Source organism: Helianthus annuus, chromosome 16 (assembly GCF_002127325.2).
Source record: "Helianthus annuus cultivar XRQ/B chromosome 16, HanXRQr2.0-SUNRISE, whole genome shotgun sequence".
Lineage (NCBI taxonomy): Eukaryota > Viridiplantae > Streptophyta > Magnoliopsida > Asterales > Asteraceae > Helianthus > Helianthus annuus.
In genome coordinates, this window is record NC_035448.2 from 200,907,313 (window position 1) to 200,926,019 (window position 18,707).

The 18,707-nt window shown below is 36.4% G+C and overlaps 1 protein-coding gene across 1 annotated transcript; it reads left to right on the plus strand.

The window, feature by feature from the left end:
- The first annotated feature begins 14,676 nt into the window (after positions 1–14,676).
- On the plus strand, positions 14,677–15,397 carry LOC110915471 (chaperone protein dnaJ 11, chloroplastic). The gene has a single exon (XM_022160176.2). The coding sequence runs from the start codon at positions 14,716–14,718 to the stop codon at positions 15,202–15,204; it is 489 nt and encodes a 162-aa protein (XP_022015868.1). The 5' UTR covers positions 14,677–14,715; the 3' UTR covers positions 15,205–15,397.
- The last annotated feature ends 3,310 nt before the right edge of the window (positions 15,398–18,707 follow it).

Here is an 18,707-nt window from a genome sequence, read left to right on the forward strand (position 1 = left end):
TTTAAGTGCCGGAAAGTGCCTAAAACTCACATAAAGTGCTGAATTCAGCAAAAATCAGCAATTTTCAGCATTTAAACAATCTGATATCATGTAGAAATATGATTAAATGGTCCTGAATGCTTTCCTAAGTGTCGGGAATCAAAACTGTCATAAAAGGGTACCTAAAGCACACTAAACTGCATAGTTTAGCACCTTAACGAACCGGTAACCAACCGAACAACCGGACACTACCCGAAACACCAAATTTTCACTAGAAGCACTGTTTTAACATTACCAAGCTAGTTACGGTCCCCAAACATCATAACATATCATATAAATATCTAGTAACTAAAACATCTAACTAACACTTGAATTCTAACCTAATTACTAACTAATGGTTGGAACCTAGTCTACATACCCCCCCCCCACCTATGGGACGGCCAACAAGGCCCCCACACTTATGATTTTCTTTCAATTAAAAATTAGATCATGTTGGCACTTTTTGAGCATAAGAACCTTGAGTTAAAACTTAAAAATGGTTATAAGTATAACCTTGTGTGTTCATAACTCTCATATCTTTCACACACTTAAACACACACTCTTCTTCTTCCTCTTGCCTTGTTCTCAGCCGTAAACAACAACCACACCACCACCATCATTCACTCATTTTCATCTAGTTTCAAGCATACTCAAGGGTGATAGAAGGTGCATAAGGAAGCTAGGAGCTTTCGGAAGTTCAAGGGCCTTCTCTATTTGCTTTTATCCACTCTATTTCTTCTCTTGATCATCCCTAGCCTTGAGCTAGTGGTAAGAACATCATACACTCTATTTTACATCTATTTTAAGTGGTTAAAGAATGATACATGTTGATTATCATGAAGAACACTAAGAATCACAAGAATGAAACTTGAACATAAGCTTAAATCATGAAGAAACTATGTTGTTTATGTGTTGTTATGCTTGATGATTGTTGTTTATTCATGTATTTGATGTTGATCATCATATGATCTTGCTAGATCATGATTAAAAACATAATCTAGCAAGATGAGAAGATGAAAATGTTGTAGGATCATAGATCATCCTCATGAGAAACATGAACTTGAAAGAATATGTCGTGTTCTTGTAAAATGATGACTAAAGTAAGTTGTAAATCTTGTAAATCTAAGATTTCAAGAGTGATTTTCCAAGAAACCAAGTTAAAAATACAAGTTTTACTAAATCTTGGTTCTTAAATAAATAAACCTCATTTTTGGTGGTTAATGAAGTGTAGAAGCATATGTGTAACAAGAAAAATCCATGAAGAAACATTTTTAGAAAATAAGATTGTAAGTTGTAAAGATCTAAATTCTTTAAAAATGATGTTTTTAAAGAATCAACCACACTTTAAAGGGTAACAAGACTTACTAAATACACTTGTAAGTTACTACAATTTTTTATAAATTTTCAAGTTCATGAAGTGGTAGTTTATGCTTGTTTTTGGCGAAATTGATAAGTGTAGACTGTTTATTATTGATTGTGTTGATTTACAAAAGAAAATGATATAGCTTCAAGGTATGGAAACCTCCATTTTTAGGGAAAACTATGGCAAATTTTTTCTAAAAATTAAACACTTAGAAAAATATTTCTAAACAAATATTTACAAGTCTATTTCAAACCATGGATTTTTCACATAAAATTTTCCATAATTTTTGTTACAAAATTATAAATATTGGAGGTTAATTTTTATAAATAAAAGTGACTAAATATGTATTTAGGAAATATATATTTAGAAGGCACCATGTGTGTGATTATTTGTATATTATGTGTATTAGTTATATTATTTTAGGACTTGAAATAATATAACTCATCAAAATACCAAAAATTACAATCCAAAATATTACCAAAATTCCAAAAATGTAAATATACAAGAATACACAAAAATATTGGTGAAACCGAACCAAGGAATACAACTCACAAAAATATTCTGGAAAATTTATTCACAAGTATAATTTTTGGTAAATAATATTTTGGACGCCAAGGAAACAAAAATATGATTTTTACAATTATTACAAATTATATCATATTTTTGACAAGAAGAAAATATATTATTTTTGGTGAATAAAAATAAATATGTTTTCTTGGAATTATTAGAAGGTATATTACCTTTGGAAGAAATATATATTTTCTCAAATAAATATGAAATATATTATTTTGGAGAAAAATGGATTTATATATATTTTCTAAGTTAGACTTGAAAATATATTATTTTTGGAACTTATATGAAAATACAAATATTTTTGCCAAAGGAAAATCATAAATAATTTTTCTAAGTAATATTTCTTAAAATATATATTTTGGAAATATATATTAATGTATTTTTAGTAGAAGTATTATTCTGGAAAAATTAATACAAAATTAAGTATAAAGAATACTTAACAATTACAAGAAGATACGTATTCTCGTCTCCGGAATACGACACCGATTCATGGCAAAAATATGCAAGTATAAGGATACAAATACAAATACACCCATCCTTGGGAAGGAAATACACGTATAAATACATGAAAAGTATCAAGTTAATACATATTGTTTTAACAATTATTCCAAAATTTAATAAATATGATTTAATTTAAAATATTTAATATTTTAACAAATAATTATATAACTTGGAATAATAACGAAGACACAAAGAAACGTAACTCAAAGACATTAACTAATACAAGTCAAGGCACGGCCGCTCGTCTAATAGATCATTAGTACATTGTAGGTAGTCGTGTACGCCAGTCGAAGTTTTGAGTTACGGTGTTTACGAAGAACGCAAGACTGTGAGTTCATGTCCCCCTTTTCTTTTTATTGTTTTGTTTTATAACTTCAGGGGTGAAGTACATGTTACAAAATGTTTACAAACAATTACAATTGGTATGGTTAGCTATGGAATGCACACTAGATCATGTGAATGGGTAGGCGCACTCCTAAGACCATTAATCCTCGTGTTAGGCCCGAGGGGCATGAGTAATAGATCTATTTGGGTGTAGCGAGCCCATACCCATGAGGACCGGGGACTGGCCCATGAGGTGACTATATTTTATAGCCGAAGGCCCGGTACAAAATCTGCTAGGTTTAAGCCTTCCTACGCCGTTGCACGCATGTTAATGGCCTTGCAAACCATTAATTGATCTGATTCCTTATTTTGCTTTCATACCGGGTTTACAAAACATACATACATACATACAATGATTACAAGGGTTTTATTCATACACACAAACAAACACATGAACTCGCTCAACTTTTGTTGATGTTTTCAAACTACATGTATTTCAGGGAATTAAAGGTGGATCTGGCGGGCGTTTGGATGTTTCAAGTTGTGTTAACAATAAAAGATGTCATCCGGTGTCATAGGGTTTGGTTAGTGTGTCTTATCCTGGACGAGACACATTTTTCAAAGCCTGGTTTTATGTAATGTCTTTTGTCGAGTCCATTGTGAACTCTTAAACAAGTTGCATGGTTGTACTCGAATTTGAAGTCTATGTTTCAAGACAATGTTGTTATGTTTTAAAACTTATTTAATGGATGATCATCGTTAGTTTTATCATATAGTTGTTGTTATGATTGAATGCAATGATATTAAGCAAATCACACATAATCACGCTTCCGCAAATGTCAGGGTGTGACATAAGACATGTGGAAGACAACATTGGGGACAGCGTCGGACAGACCAGCAGCCGAAACAATGTGGTATCTGCAAGAGGACAGGCCACAAATCTCATGAATGAAGATATTTGAAGAATGATGTTTGTTATGGATGTGGCGAGAAAGGTCACATAAAGACTAACTGTCCCAAGCGTACAACTGAGGGAAATGGTAAGCCTGGGGAGGCAAAGAAACCGAATGCTAGAGCCTTTCAATTAACTGCAAGAGAAGCAGTTAAAGACGCGAATGTCATTACGGGTACGTTTCTCGTAAATGATGTTTTTGCTAGAGTCTTATTTGATTCTAGAACTGATAAGAGCTTCATTGACCATAAATTTAATAACCTTCTAAAATCGCCGTTAAGAGCCATAGATATTACTTATGAGGTTGAAATGGCCGATGGTAGCATAGAAATAGCTTCCACAATTCTTGATGGATGCGTTATATCCATCAAGAACCAATCTATCCCTGTTAATCTTTTACCAATGAATCCTACGGGATTTGATATAATTTTAGGCATAGATTGGTTAGCTCATAACCAAGCCCGCATTGCCTGTGATCAGAAACTTATCGAAATTAAATTCCCATCCAGTGAGGTACTCACTATTCGTGGAGATTCACATTATGGATTGTCCGATAAAGCGTCTCTGCTTAAGGCTTCCAAGTGCTTGAAAAGAGAGTGTGTCATTTACATGGCACATGTGACTATTGACGAACTGAAACCAAAGATTGAAGACATTCCAATCATCTTCGAGTATCCTGATATTTTCCCAGAAGACTTACCCGGTCTGCCCCCGGAGAGGCAAGTCGAGTTTAGAATCGACATTTTTCCTGGATCGGCTCTCGTAGCTAGAGCTCCATATCGCTTAGCACCCACTGAGATGAAGGAGCTGAAGGCACAACTTGAAGAACTTTTGGAGAAAGACTTTACTCAGCCAAGTTCCTCGCCCTGGGGAGCTCCTATTCTGTTTGTTAAAAAGAAAGACGGTTCAATGTGAATGTGCATTGACTACCGCGAATTAAAAAAGATTACAATCGAGAATCGCTACCTTTTGCAAAGAATTGATGATCTTTTTGATCAGTTACAAGGAACTAGTTACTTCTCAAAGATTGATTTGAGATCTGGTTATCACCAATTAAAAGTCCGAAGTGAAGATGTTCCGAAGACTACGTTTCCTATTATATACGGCCACTATGAATTTCTCGTGATGCCTTTTGGGCTCACGAATGCACCTGCAGCATTCATGGATCTCATGAATAGAGTCTGCAAGTGGTACTTGGATAAGTTTGTCATAGTCTTCATAGACGACATACTTATTTATTCACGCAGCAAGAATGATCAAGAGAAACATCTTAGAGGTATTCTTGATTTGCTAAAGCAAGAGAAGCTTTATGCAAAATTCTCTAAGTGCAAGTTTTGGCTTAGAGAGGTCCAGTTTTTAGGACGTGTCATTAGCGAGTGTGGTATCCAAGTGGACCCCGCTAAGATTGAAGCTATTATGAATTAGGAATCACCCAAAACCTCTTCAGAAATCCGTAGTTTCTTAGGATTGGCTGGCTATTATAGAAGGTTCATTGAGAACTTCTCTCGAATTGCCATTCCTTTAACTAAGTTGACCCGCAAGAATGTAAAATTTGATTGGGGTCCTAAACAGAAATAATCCTTTGAGATTCTGAAGCAGAAATTGAGCAATGCTCATGTCTTAACCCTACCTGAGGGGATTGAAGACTTTGTTGATTACTGTTATGCTTCGCACACAAGAATGGGTTGTGTGCTTATGCAAAGAGGCAAAGCGATAGCCTATGCATCATGGCAACTTAAGATACGCTAAAAGAATTATACCACCCATGATTTAGAACTGGGTGCGGTTATATTTGCATTGAAACTCTGGAGACATTACTTATATGGCATAAAGCATATTATATACACGGACCATAAAAGCCTCCAACATCTGTTTAAGCAGAAAGATCTTAATATGCGACAACGCTGTTGGATGGAAACATTGAATGATTACGAATATCCCAGTAAGGCAAATGTCGTTGTCGACGCCTTAAGTCGCAAGGAAAGAGTTAAACCAATTAGGGTTAATGCTAAAAGCATTGAGCTACGGACTAGCTTGATTGAAAAGTTATTAGATGCTCAAAAGCAAGCCTTATTAGAAGCAAATGCTTCTAATGAAGGATTAGGTGGAACTGTTGAGCAGTTAACACCTGGAAATGATAGAATCCTAAGATTTAATAATCGCATATGGGTTCCTATCTTCGGAGGACTCAGAGATCTGATCGTCTAGGAATCTCATAATTCCAGATATTCAGTACATCGTGGAGGAGATAAAGTGTACCAGGATCTGAAAAGAAATTATAGGTGGATGGGTATGAAGAAATCCATAGCCACCTATGTAGCTAAATGTCTGACGTGTTCACAAGTTAAAGCTGAACATCAGAAACCGTCAGGACTGCTACAACAACTTGAGATTCCCACTTGGATATGGGAGATTGTAACAACGGATTTGATTACCAAGTTAGCAAAGACCAAATGTGGCAATGACACAATTTGGGTGATAGTCGACAGACTGACTAAGTGAGCCCATTTTCTGCCAATCAAGGAAACTTTTAGTTCCGACAAATTGGCTAAATTATATGTGGACAATATTGTGTCCTTACATGGAGTGCCAGTATCCATAGTATCCGATAAAGATACTAGATATACATCTCATTTCTGGAAAAGTTTCCAACAATCTTTGGGCACACAATTAATTTTAGTATGGCTTACCATCCACAGAATGATGGTCAGAGTGAGCGTACAATTCAAACATTAGAGGACATGCTGAGAGCATGTGTCATTGATCTAGGTAGTAGTTGGGATGACCATCTACTTCTAATTGAATTATCCTACGATAATAGTTACCATATGAGTATCAAGGATGCTCCATTTGAAGCCTTGTATGGGAGAAATTGCAGAACGCCCGTTTGTTGGGCTGAAGTTGGAGAAAGCCAACTATAAGGACCTGAGATAGTCCTGGAAACCACAGACAAGATTATTCAAATCCGTGACAGGCTCAAAGTTACCGTGATAGGTAGAAGAGCTATGCTGATAAGAGGTGAAAACCTCTTAAGTTCCAAATTGGGGACAAAGTTATATTGAAAGTATTGCCTTGGAAATGTGTCATGAGATTTCGAAAGAAGGGCAAGTTGAGCCCGAGATATATTGGACCATTCGAAATAACTGAATGTCTCGGTTCCGTAGCTTATAGACTTAAGCTACCTAGGGAACTCAGTGGAATCCATGATGTGTTCCACATATCAAATTTAAAGAAATGTCTAGCTGATGAGTCGCTAGCAATGCCGCACCATGATGTGCAGATGTATGAAAATTTGAGGTTTATTGAGAAACCGATTTCGATCGAGGATCGACAGGTTAAAAAGCTCCGTAACAAATTGATCCCCATGGTGATAGTTAAATGAGATTCTCGTCGTGGCCCAGAATATACATGGGAGGTTGAAGCGAATATGAGACAAAAGTACCCCTATCTATTTGAATAAAAATCTCGAGATCGAGATTTCTTATAAGGGCATGAGGATGTAACACCTCGGAAATTTATAACGAATAATATGGCAACACGTGTCCAATCAACTCAGATATGCGAAATTATTTGGACAAAAGGGACTACATATGTAAAATTGTGGAAGTTTGGATGTGGAGGGATCATTTGTGATAAAATGCCAAAGTTTGGCTTCTGAAGGATCCTTACGGACCGCAAGACATATGCCTTACGAACCGTAAGGCATTGACTATTATTTTATTCATGACAATCCCTTACGGACCGCAAGACTTATGTCTTATGGACCATAAGGTATTTGGAACCATGGGCGCGCTAAGGTCCTTACGGACCGTAAGCTACTACCCCTTACGGCCCGTAAGGGGTGCGCTGGCAGTTTGTGCTTGCTGGCAGCAGCCTGCTGCAAACCATGCCACTCCTCTCGCAATTGTGCCACCTTTTCTTCAAATTAGACATCAGTGAGGACACTAGTCTCATCATGAGAGCTTCAGATCACACTTGTCACAATTATGGAGCTCAAGATCAACTATAAATAGCCATGATCTTGAGCCTCCTAAACTTGCACCATTCACTTCTTTCTTTCTAACTCATTGGAGCTGCTTCTGGACTAAGAAGCCTCCTTCTCTGAAGTTCAATCTTTTCCTTGAACACTTGTAAGTGTTCTCCCTAGTCTTGATCCAATTCTAGGCTACGGTATTAGCCGAAAGTCAAACAAATTGACTTTTGCTTTGACTTTCGGTTATGACCATTTTGGTCAAGCCAATGTTCGAATCGAACATGTGACAACTCGCATTTTCAAGAGCCTTTTTACTTGTTCCTTTGATGTTTACTTTGCATTGTAATTACGTGTGTACATGTGTACATGTATGAATGAATGAATTGTTTGCATATACTTGATCGATTAATTATAGAATGTTTGTGAATTACTAAGCGTTATACGAACTAGTAAACTTAACCGCACAAATCCCTTGAGTCGCACCTTATAATCGGACCGTACATTCTTTTGCTATTGTTCTCGGCCCAAACCAACCCAACCAAACCCCAACTCTTGCAGCCCAATAACCAAACCGCCCCACCCACTCCCTGATTTTATAAAACTCACGTATGTTATATTGTGCATGAAAAAGAAAACAAAAACCCTAAACTTGAACTTGCTGTGCGACGGCAACAGGAAGCAGCCCCCCCTTCATTGATCCCTCATCTCTTCCTCTCTCTCATTTGACGACAACCCCTTACTCTTTCGAAGCTATACGGATCGTAACACCATCTCCTTCTCTCAATCAAACACTTCTTTCGGTTAGTATTTAGTGTTGTTTCGGTTCGTATCTTTTGATGTTTTCAGCCGTGTTTGTATGTGTTCATATATGGTTTCCTTGTAATTAAAGAGTGGTTTAGGATTGTCACTTGTGGGCACGAATCAGATTAATGGATTGAAACCTGAATGAAAATTTATCATTGTTTGAAAATAGGGATCTTGATAGATTGATTTTGATGACAACCTGTTCATAGTATTCCTGTTGCAAATTTATCATTGTTTGAAAATAGGGATCTTGATATGCATGAACTTGAATTATGAAGTTAATATCGGTTATGATTAAACTATGATTAGGGTTTCATAATAGTTGAAACGGGCATGTGTTGACATGTTATCATTAGGGTTTGGGTACTTAAAGGGAATTTTGATGAGGATAACATAACCATGATGAAATCTGATTTACATGTCATGTATGAACTGAGAGAACGATTTGAAATACGCTGTATGATCACATGATTCGCTAAAAAGAATGATTGAAACTTGTTTGGAACTGGTTGAGGCTGAAACGGATTCTGTCCGGAATTCTGCAGCCAAATTTCGTTGGCTGTAGCCGGACATTAATTAAACGAAAAGCGTATTTTCTGAAGTCAAAGACGTATTATGTCGAAATACGATTCTAATGGCGCTGGAATCATAATTTTTGGACGTCGTTTACTATTTTAAAAGATCTATTCCGTTTCCGTGCGCAAAGCTGCAGAATTCTGCAGAAAATGCAGCTTATGTTTTCTATCATATCTGAACGACTATTCTGAACTGGATTGTGAGATTTATGCAGCAGATGGCCTTATCATGAATCTCCAACTGGAATTTTGTAAATCGGATAAACGAGGAATTTTAAATGAATTTCTCCGTAAGCTGCAGTTAGAAGTGATGAATCTGATTGCAGCTTAGTAAATGGATTTTTTTGAATTATTGGTAAAGAGTTAGACCTTGAAATTTTAACACAAGGCCTAGCCCTCCGATAAGTGCGTCACATAAAAAAATCATAATTTTTGAAGGCTTGTAAACAGGTTAAATGGATCACCCAAAACAGCTTATTTTCAGTGATTTTTCTATGTAGTAAAGCATGAACGCATAACGACCAAACTTGCTACTTTTAGTATCCATGCTTGTTTGATAATTGTATAGATAGCATATTTAATATCGTAGAAAGGTTGTGGACGTGGTTATGGAACCATATAATAGACGTGCTATGTGATTGCTTGTTTGTGTGCTAGTTGCTAGACATGAGTAGGACTTTCGTGCAATGTCTAAACAAAGTCTAATATACCATGGAAACTATTATAGGGCGTGGTCGGTCGCTCTAGATTTCATACACTTAACCTAATCTGCCGAGTTAATCTAAGGCGAGTTCTCACTTTTCTAAAAAGCATGTAATTCCCGGTGGTTTGGGAATGGAGCAAACAACAACAATCCCCCTTAGGTGGGATGCAACCTACGTATTCTCCTTGGGTAGAATACGGGAAACCTCGTCCCCTTGTGAGGGACGAAAACCGTTGATTTACTATTTATTTAACATGTCTTAAACGGACTAGACGGAACTCTATCTGAAACTCCCTACACATTTTATACCGATTAATCGCTGGGCCAATGGCGAACGAGTTATTAATTATATCGCGCTATTAGGTTTGACAAGCCTCACATCGTGCCACGGAGGACGGACGTGGACTAATATACTTGGGCACTTGGTCAATGACGATAGACATTGACTTGGGGCACTAAACATAACTATAGTCAGTAGTCGGTATGGTACGAGTCTAGTAGTTTAAAACAATGGGGTAGCTCCCCATGACATGTTTTATAAGGAACAGAGTGATTTAACAAACTTATGTTTTTGGAACAACACTAAACAACTGTGAACTCGCCAACATTTTTGTTGATACGTTACTACATGCTTTGCAGGTTGTTAGGTACTATGCTGGAGTTTGCATAGAGGAATGGTCATTGTGGGACATGAACCGTTGTGGGGTTCATGATAAACTTTATGAACTGTAAATTTTTACTTTGGTTTTTGAACTTAGTGCTTCCGCTATTAACTTAGACTTTGTTTTGAACTGTAGGACACTAATCGTATTGATTGTGTTTGGTTTTATTTACTTATTTAAATTGTTCAGTCACACGCCTCGCGGTAATACTCCGCATTTCGATTTTGAGGGTGTGACAGAACATGGCTACGTGATCGTAATAATATAGGTGTTAATCCCCTATGAGGGCACCTTCTGAAGATCACGTTAAGTTGGTCAAATGACGGGTCAAAGTTCTATTAAATAAAAAGTCAAAACACAGATTTCAAAAATTATGATTAAATGAACTTCTAAGTATTGAAATCTTGATTTTTAGCATAATATCAGTTTGTGTAATATATTAGGATATGTTAGATCATGGCCAACCCGTCATTTCCTTCTTATAGCTCGGTTCGCAACTGAAAGTCAAACAGTTTGACTTCTGCTTTGACTTTCGATTCTGACCCGTTTAAGATAAGCTAGCTACTGATTTGAAGTTGTATTATGATCATATTAATGTATGGAATAACCCTCTGAGGTTATACCATTTGATCATATCGTTTGTCGGGTTTTATGCAAGTCCATGTATTATGCCTAATTCATGACCAAAATGCCCTTTTTGTGCATAAAATGGTTTTAAAAACATATTGAACATGTAATCTGAGTTTTAAACTGATATAACATCATATTAAACATGTTTTGGCATAATGGACTTGACATTGACCTATCCGATCACCCGATGCCGCCTATGTGCGTACGGTTAACTTAAATAGCCTAGTTTATGTAAGTTAGCCGAATGGGTCAAAATCATTCCAAATCAGTTCTAATCAAAATGTATGATTGTTTGACCCATATTATATGAGTCATAGTACTCGTGAGGGAACAAACCACATTCTATCCGGTCTCCACTAAATCTAGCGAACCGTACCGATTTTATTATAAGTTAACCGGTCCAAGTCATATGACTTGAATAAGACCCTTAATATTCTAACAGATCATAGTTCCGTTCATTCCAGACTAAGGGCCTCCAGTAAATTGCAGCCATGTTAGTTATTTTGGTTAAACGGCTGTGCTTATATATATCTTTGGATTGTAAAGATAAAGCTCAAGTAAATACTCTTAACCTATTTTCCCTATACGGGCTTGGGATATGGTAAATTATTATCGTTTGCTCGGGTATGGGATCAATGACCATTGTGTCCAAAATCCAAATAACGCGTTTTAATCCGTAATGCTTGATAACTTAAACATTGGGGGTTAATGCGACCGTGTCCTGGATATCCACCGCTCACTTAATTGCAAGTGGCCACGACCTAAGCACGGGGTGTAGGCATACACCTAACAGATGCTAATGTTATGATAAAATATTTTTCTTACCCAATATGGAGATTAAAGTTTTGTGTCGGTTAATCATGTATCGGAGTTTAGTTTCGGGCCCCATATGTATTGACAAGCATGTAATACTAGTAACAAGAGATATAGTTTGTCCCAAGTTATTTATGAAAATTATATACCAAGTGGTATAAAAATGGTTTTGAATAGATTTTTGAAACATGTCGGTTAATTGTATTTACAAGTGAAAACTGATGTATTTTTAAAAGACTAAACGCATGTTAGCAAGTACGGAATAGGCTGGAATCTGCCCGGTAATTGTATATTGGAATTTGCAACTCCAAGCAAAAAGTCTAGTAAACTTATGTAATCATTTGTTATTTCGATCTGCCTGTGGTGAAAATATGCTATGCTTGCTCTTTAGAGCATCTAAGATGCTCTACAGAGCACCCGAACTTTCTGAAATATTTATTTGTACAATTTGCTTCTTTATTTGTATTTAGGCTAGACGTCGATAAGTTTGTAAGTTTTTTTTGATAATATCTGAAAGGTTGTTAAGTTTCTGTTGCAACGGTAGTTAGTGGTAGTTAGTTGTTGTAACTAGCTATATATCGGTATCAATGTATGCAGAACAACTTTTCCCCTATTCTTATCTATCTCATTTATCTCAAAATAACATGGTATCAGAGCAATAGCTCCGATCTTCTTTGCTATAAATTTCGTTAACCTACTTAGTTTTCTCTCGATTTCTATCCATTTTCCAATCAATCGTTGTTCTTTTGTTCATCTTCTTCGATCAATTTCCAATCATTTTGTTCCTGTTCAATTTCTGTAATCAATTTCTTCGTTTTTTCCTCTTCAATTTAGCTCTTTTCACTAAAAATATCAAATGCCAGAAGTTCAAACAAATGCAACAATAGATGCCTCAAATCGTTTGTACCTTCATCCCTCTAATCATCTTGGAATGATCTTAGTTTTAAACAATTTGATGGAGTTCGTTGTGGTTCATGGAAAAGAGCAATGTCAATTGCACTTACTTCAAAGAATAAGTACGGATTTGTTGATAGAAGTGTAACAAACTGTTTTGTAAACCTTGATATCAGGAAAATGTAATGATATGGTCATTTGGTGGATAATCAATACTTTATCAAGAGGCATACGTGAGAGTATGTTGTATGTTCAAACTGCTGCTCAACTTTGGAAAGAAGAGTATTTGTGAAATCTCGAAGGTAGCAACATCATAACGACGACTTATTTCACTAAAATCAAAGGTATATTAATCAAACAAATGTAGTTTTTTTTCTCTCACAACTCTTACGCACAATCACATACATTTATTATCGTCCTATTTAGCTATTTGGTACATAAATATATCATTTATACGTGTTTCTTATAATTATAAAAAAAATTAGGTCAGACAATATAAAGTGTATTCAAAATTGACTATGTTGTTTGAAAAAGTTTAAAGTTTTTTTATTATCATTATCTATCAACCTTAGTAAAGTTCATTACGAAAAAAATCTACATTCAAACAAGAAAACAACATTTTTCAAAATAAAAAAGAATATTATATGTTAAATAAAACTTGATTTTAATAAAATTAAATTTCCATGCGAATGTGTTTTCGGTACCCTTACGTGAGGGTATCGTTCACCAAAAGTACAAATACTGAAATATTTAGTACAAGGTTATAATATAATTTGAGAAGTGTTGTTATGGCATGAGATTGTTTATCATGCACACCAACATATACCAACATATTCAGTCTTGACTATTCAGAGAGAGATAGAGGGAGGGTGAGGGGGGGGGGGGAGTGAGAGAGGGCAAAACCGACTTTTCACCGGCAGCTATAGTGGCGAACAGGGTGGACGATACTCTTTACTTCCGATCTCAACCACAGTGGCGAATGCGGGTTTTATTGTGGAATTCATGACTGTCGGCGATGCATGCGGTCAGTTTTTAGGGTTTATACAGAAAAAAATCAAATAAAAATATTGACTTAGATTTATATGATATATTAAAAATTATTATAGAAAAGATTTATAAATCCTATATAAAAAAACAGAAAATAGCTAAAATGTTACAATATCCAATAGGTTATTACCTCATAGGTGTTGGGCTAAGCATAGAACATAGATTTAGAATCGAGTAAATTACGTTTTTGGCCCCGGTAGTTATATCACCTTTACTATATTAGCCCAAAATAAGAATTTTTAACATATATGTCCCCATGTTCTCTATAACTAACCATTTTGGCCCCTAAGTCTAGATATCATGGGGGCCAAAATGGTTAGACTTAGGGGACAAAATTGTTAGTTATAGAGACCATGGGGGCAGACATGTTAAAATTTTTTATTTTGGGTTAATATAGTAAAAGTGATATAACCACAGGGTCCAAAAACGTAATTTACTCATTTAGAATCGGTATAAAACATGGATTATCAATACACCCATACAAAATGGGTTTCATTCTCATCCCTAGGTTTTGATATTATATTATATTATAATATATTTCATTAAATTAGAGGATGAACAATAAATGAAATATAAAATCCAAAGTTGACGCTACTCGTGAACACCCACTTGATTGGTGTACATAATTCATTATCAAATAATTTCATTTCAATACTATTACATGCTTCCATTATGTAAGCCTTCGTTAAAATATAAATATAAATAAATACTAAATGTTGAAAAGTATACAAAAATAGACTATTATCATAAATTTAATTTAATAATATAACAATAAAATAAACGACAGAAGTTATTGTAAGGGGACAATAAAAAAAAACACCACCATCTGCTTATATATATCCACAGCCATTCCATTTCCTCAACACACCACACACAGTTTACCATGTTCTCCCCCGTATCGAATCCCAACTCCCTCCGCCTCCGACAACCGCCACCGCCGCCGCTACACTCTACTCCCGGCGCTCTACCGTCACCAACGTCACCCAACATCCGTAATTCACCTCGTACATCACCTATCTCCGCCACTGCTTACTCCACCGGTGACACTACATGCTATGCTCCCTCACCCACGGCGGTCATGTCTCCACCGTCGTCGTTATACGGAATTCTTGGAATCTCGATGGAGGCTACCGGAAGTGAGATCAAAACGGCGTACCGGAGGCTCGCCCGGACGTCACACCCGGATGTGAATGACTCATCCGGGGAGGAGTTTATGAAAATCCACGCCGCGTATTCCACCCTATCGGATCCCGATAAGCGGGCGGATTACGACCGGAGAATTTTCCGGACGAGCCGATCTCGATCATATTCGAGTGTCAGCGGGTTTAACGGTTATAGTGGCCGGAAGTGGGAGACAGATCAGTGCTGGTGACCCTACTCTTTAGTCGTTTTAAAGATATGTGTAAAATATGATATGATACGATATAATATAATATAATATATATTTAACAATTAGGGTGTACTAGTTATTTGATCAATCAAGTTATCATCAAGATATAATAGATTAGGAGATATCGTATGTAGAAGGCTCATGTATTAATACAACTTTATCTTGTTTAATCTTCCACACGTAGGAAATCGAACCTTTATTTCTAAACATCTTATTAAAATACGTTAAATTAAAACCAAGATAAATGATGGATGACCCGTAAGAGTCTAGGGGCACCTTCGGGTACTCCAAATCTCCGATCAGATACTTTTAGAACATCGTCGCAATTGGTTCAAGTAGTGCAATCAAGAAATTGATTTAGGTTCGTGAAACCGAAGAGAGAAACACTGCTTTGGGTTAAAATATATTCTTGGGTAGTATGGGAACTTCGTAGCAACTGATTTGGTTACTCTGGGTTTCATACGGATAAAAATAAGATTACACTCTTTTATTTGTCCGTTTAATTTGGGTACTTTGGGTAGTTTTAGGAGTGTCCCCTACAATCTAAAGATGCTATAAATAAACAAAAAAAAAAAAATAGAAACTTTTATGGCGGTATCAAAAATAACGGATTTTTCATCATCGCTGTTTACTTGCGGATGGGGGGGGGGGATATTCCACGGTCCTCCCAACCGCCGAGGTGATCCCACCTCGCAGACCGCTACCCAGCAAGCCTGAGTCTGGGGGTAAATCCGCTACCATAGGGGCATTGGGAACGAGCAAGACTCGAACCCGCCACCTCCGGGTTAGAATGCGGGCTGGTGGCCATTGGGCTGACACTCAATGGTTTACTTGCGGATGGCGGTATCAAAAATAACGGATTATCCATAGTTGGTATCTTAATTGGTGTTTGGCAGTATCAGTCATCTGATTTATAGTGAGATTAAGATAAATTCAAATCAAAATAAAATAAAAGATAATAATTATGTGATGAACTGAAAAGATAATATAATGATAAATCAATTTGTATATAATTTATTAATATAATGACATAATAATAATTTAACATGCTCGTCACTAGTAACTGCTCTATCGGTAACCAATCTTTAACGGTGTTAACTAACTTTTTCACAATCACGCATTTTGACTTCAATATTAACATACCATCACTGGTAAGTTATTCAACCCATCAGCATCATCAAATTTATCGGTTCAATCCACGGTATTAACGCACTGTTATATCCTTATACAAAAACCAACTGGTGTCGGTTAAAACCAATCATCGAACAACTCCCGTCGGTAAGAAAAGGCACAACGTTTCGGTTCATATACTTATGCAATTAATTAAGGCGCCGGTAGAAAAAACAATATTAATATATAGAAACCCAACTTTACACTTTTCTTGCCGGAAAGTAACCGACGCGCGACACTCTGTTCGTAATTCAAACACAAAATCCATAATGTTCGACATCAAAGCAACATACTTCTCTTTATTCATTTCCATGACTATCATTTTCCAACCGTAATTCCACAATCAAGTCACGTTTTGCCGGCGAGGGTGATTACTTTCTCACCCAAAAATCACCAGAATCGTTGTCAGATTGCGACGCCGACGATTCCGATGCAGATTTCGTTGAAATTGTGACCGAACCTTCCGGAGTTCCGGTCGTTATGTTTAACCGCTTACAATTTAGGGTGTTAATTGGGTTTATCGTTCAAGTTTTTGGTAGTTCGGGCCGGTCTATTTGGTAGTTTGAGTCTGGATATCTTTGTTGATTTAAAAAAAAAGTTGGTTTACAATTGTACATACTGCACTTTTGTTCCAAAAGATTCCAATCGTCGTGCTGTTTGAAAAAGTTAATATAATACAGGCCAACAGTTGAATCGATGTTGTTCGGGTTAATCGGATTACGGATATATATGGCTTTTGATGTTCACTCATACAGAAACAGAGATAGAAGATTGGTTTCGCACGGTTGCGAGGGGTGTAAATCAGTCTTCAGGTTTGTGCTTCATTTTGTCGCCGTTTGTAGAATATTTTGTTTTGAATCCGGTTGATTTGGTCGTATTGTACGTTGCATGGGCTAGCTTCTAACGGTTAGGATATGAAGATTCGTTTGATCATATTAGGAGACACGACCCGTTAGGACATTAAGTGTTACACATGGTAAATGTTTAAGATGGGTAGTATAGGCGGGTCAGGTAAAAAGGTCAACATCAGGGATGGACCCAAGCCCAGCCCAAGGTGGGCGGGCGCACCTCCGGGGAAAAAAAAAATTTAGTGCTAAGTTCCGTCGAAAATCCTGCCCGCACCCCTTGGAATTTTTTGTCCGCATCCCTTGGAATTTTTCGACCGCACCCTTGAAATTTTTTGTCCGCACCCCTTAGGTAAAAGTGTTATCAATTTATATTTTAAATTTTTTTAGTAAACTCTTATTTAAAAAAAATACTACCTAAATTATATAACTTTTAATACCTAACTAACTAAACCCAAATACCAATACCTTTACCCACTTATAATTCCTAACTAGCTAGCCCACTAAGTCTTAGCCCATTAACCAAACCCAACAATATTTCAAACTATAATAAAATAATTAAAGCCCAAAACCTTTAGAAATTCTCTCCCGCTCTCTCTCTCATGCGTCCCTGCACTGCCAACGAACAATATCACCCAGCGACAACAGTCCAGCAGCCGACGACCACCGTAATCAGCCACCATACCACCGTCGTTTGACACCAAAAAATAACCGGAATCCGAACACAGGTAAGTTTCTTTGTTATTTTAATGATTTTGGTTGATATTATAGGAGAAAAAAGAGTAATAAAGTTGTTAAATAGGTTTGAAATTTTGAGTGTTTTGATGTTGTTTGTGGTTGTTTAGATGATTTTTAGGGTGATTATGTTGTTTATATATTTTTAGGGTGATTACAACTTACGTTATGATTTCTAGGGCTTGAATAGTTGAAAATTAAAATTAAAATTAAAATTAAAATTGAAACATTATGTTATGGAGCGATGAACTTATGTTATATATAGAGAAAGAATTGCTTAAGAAATTAGTTTTAGATGATGTTTTGGATAGATTTCAAAAAATGAAAACCCGTAGGGCGTCGACGTTTTAATTATGTTTGTAAAAAGGTTTGACATGTTTTTGAAGATTATATAAATTTAGTTTGATGTTCATTTGTTTTACATGACCCGCCCGACCCGACCCTATACGAACCGATTTTTTTTTACTTATATACCTAGAGGCCTAAAATTTTTAAAAATGTTCCGCACCCCCATGAAAAAATTCCTGGGTCCGCCACTGGTCAACATGCGCGATTAAATGGGTTGGTCAGGTCGGGCCACAAACACTTTCGGTCAGTTTTAAAAGCTTTTTATATATAATGCTTTAATTATGTCCCGCCGCAACGCGCGGGTTGGCGTCAACTCGTTAGGAACAATCATCATCATCAATCTCAAGTTATTTATCAGCCATAACTTTATTCGTCGATAGCAAGTAT

Coding starts and splice junctions, on each gene's coding strand:
- LOC110915471 (XM_022160176.2), top strand. CDS start 14,716: ATGTTCTCCCCCGTATCGAATCCCAACTCCCTCCGCCTCCGACAACCG.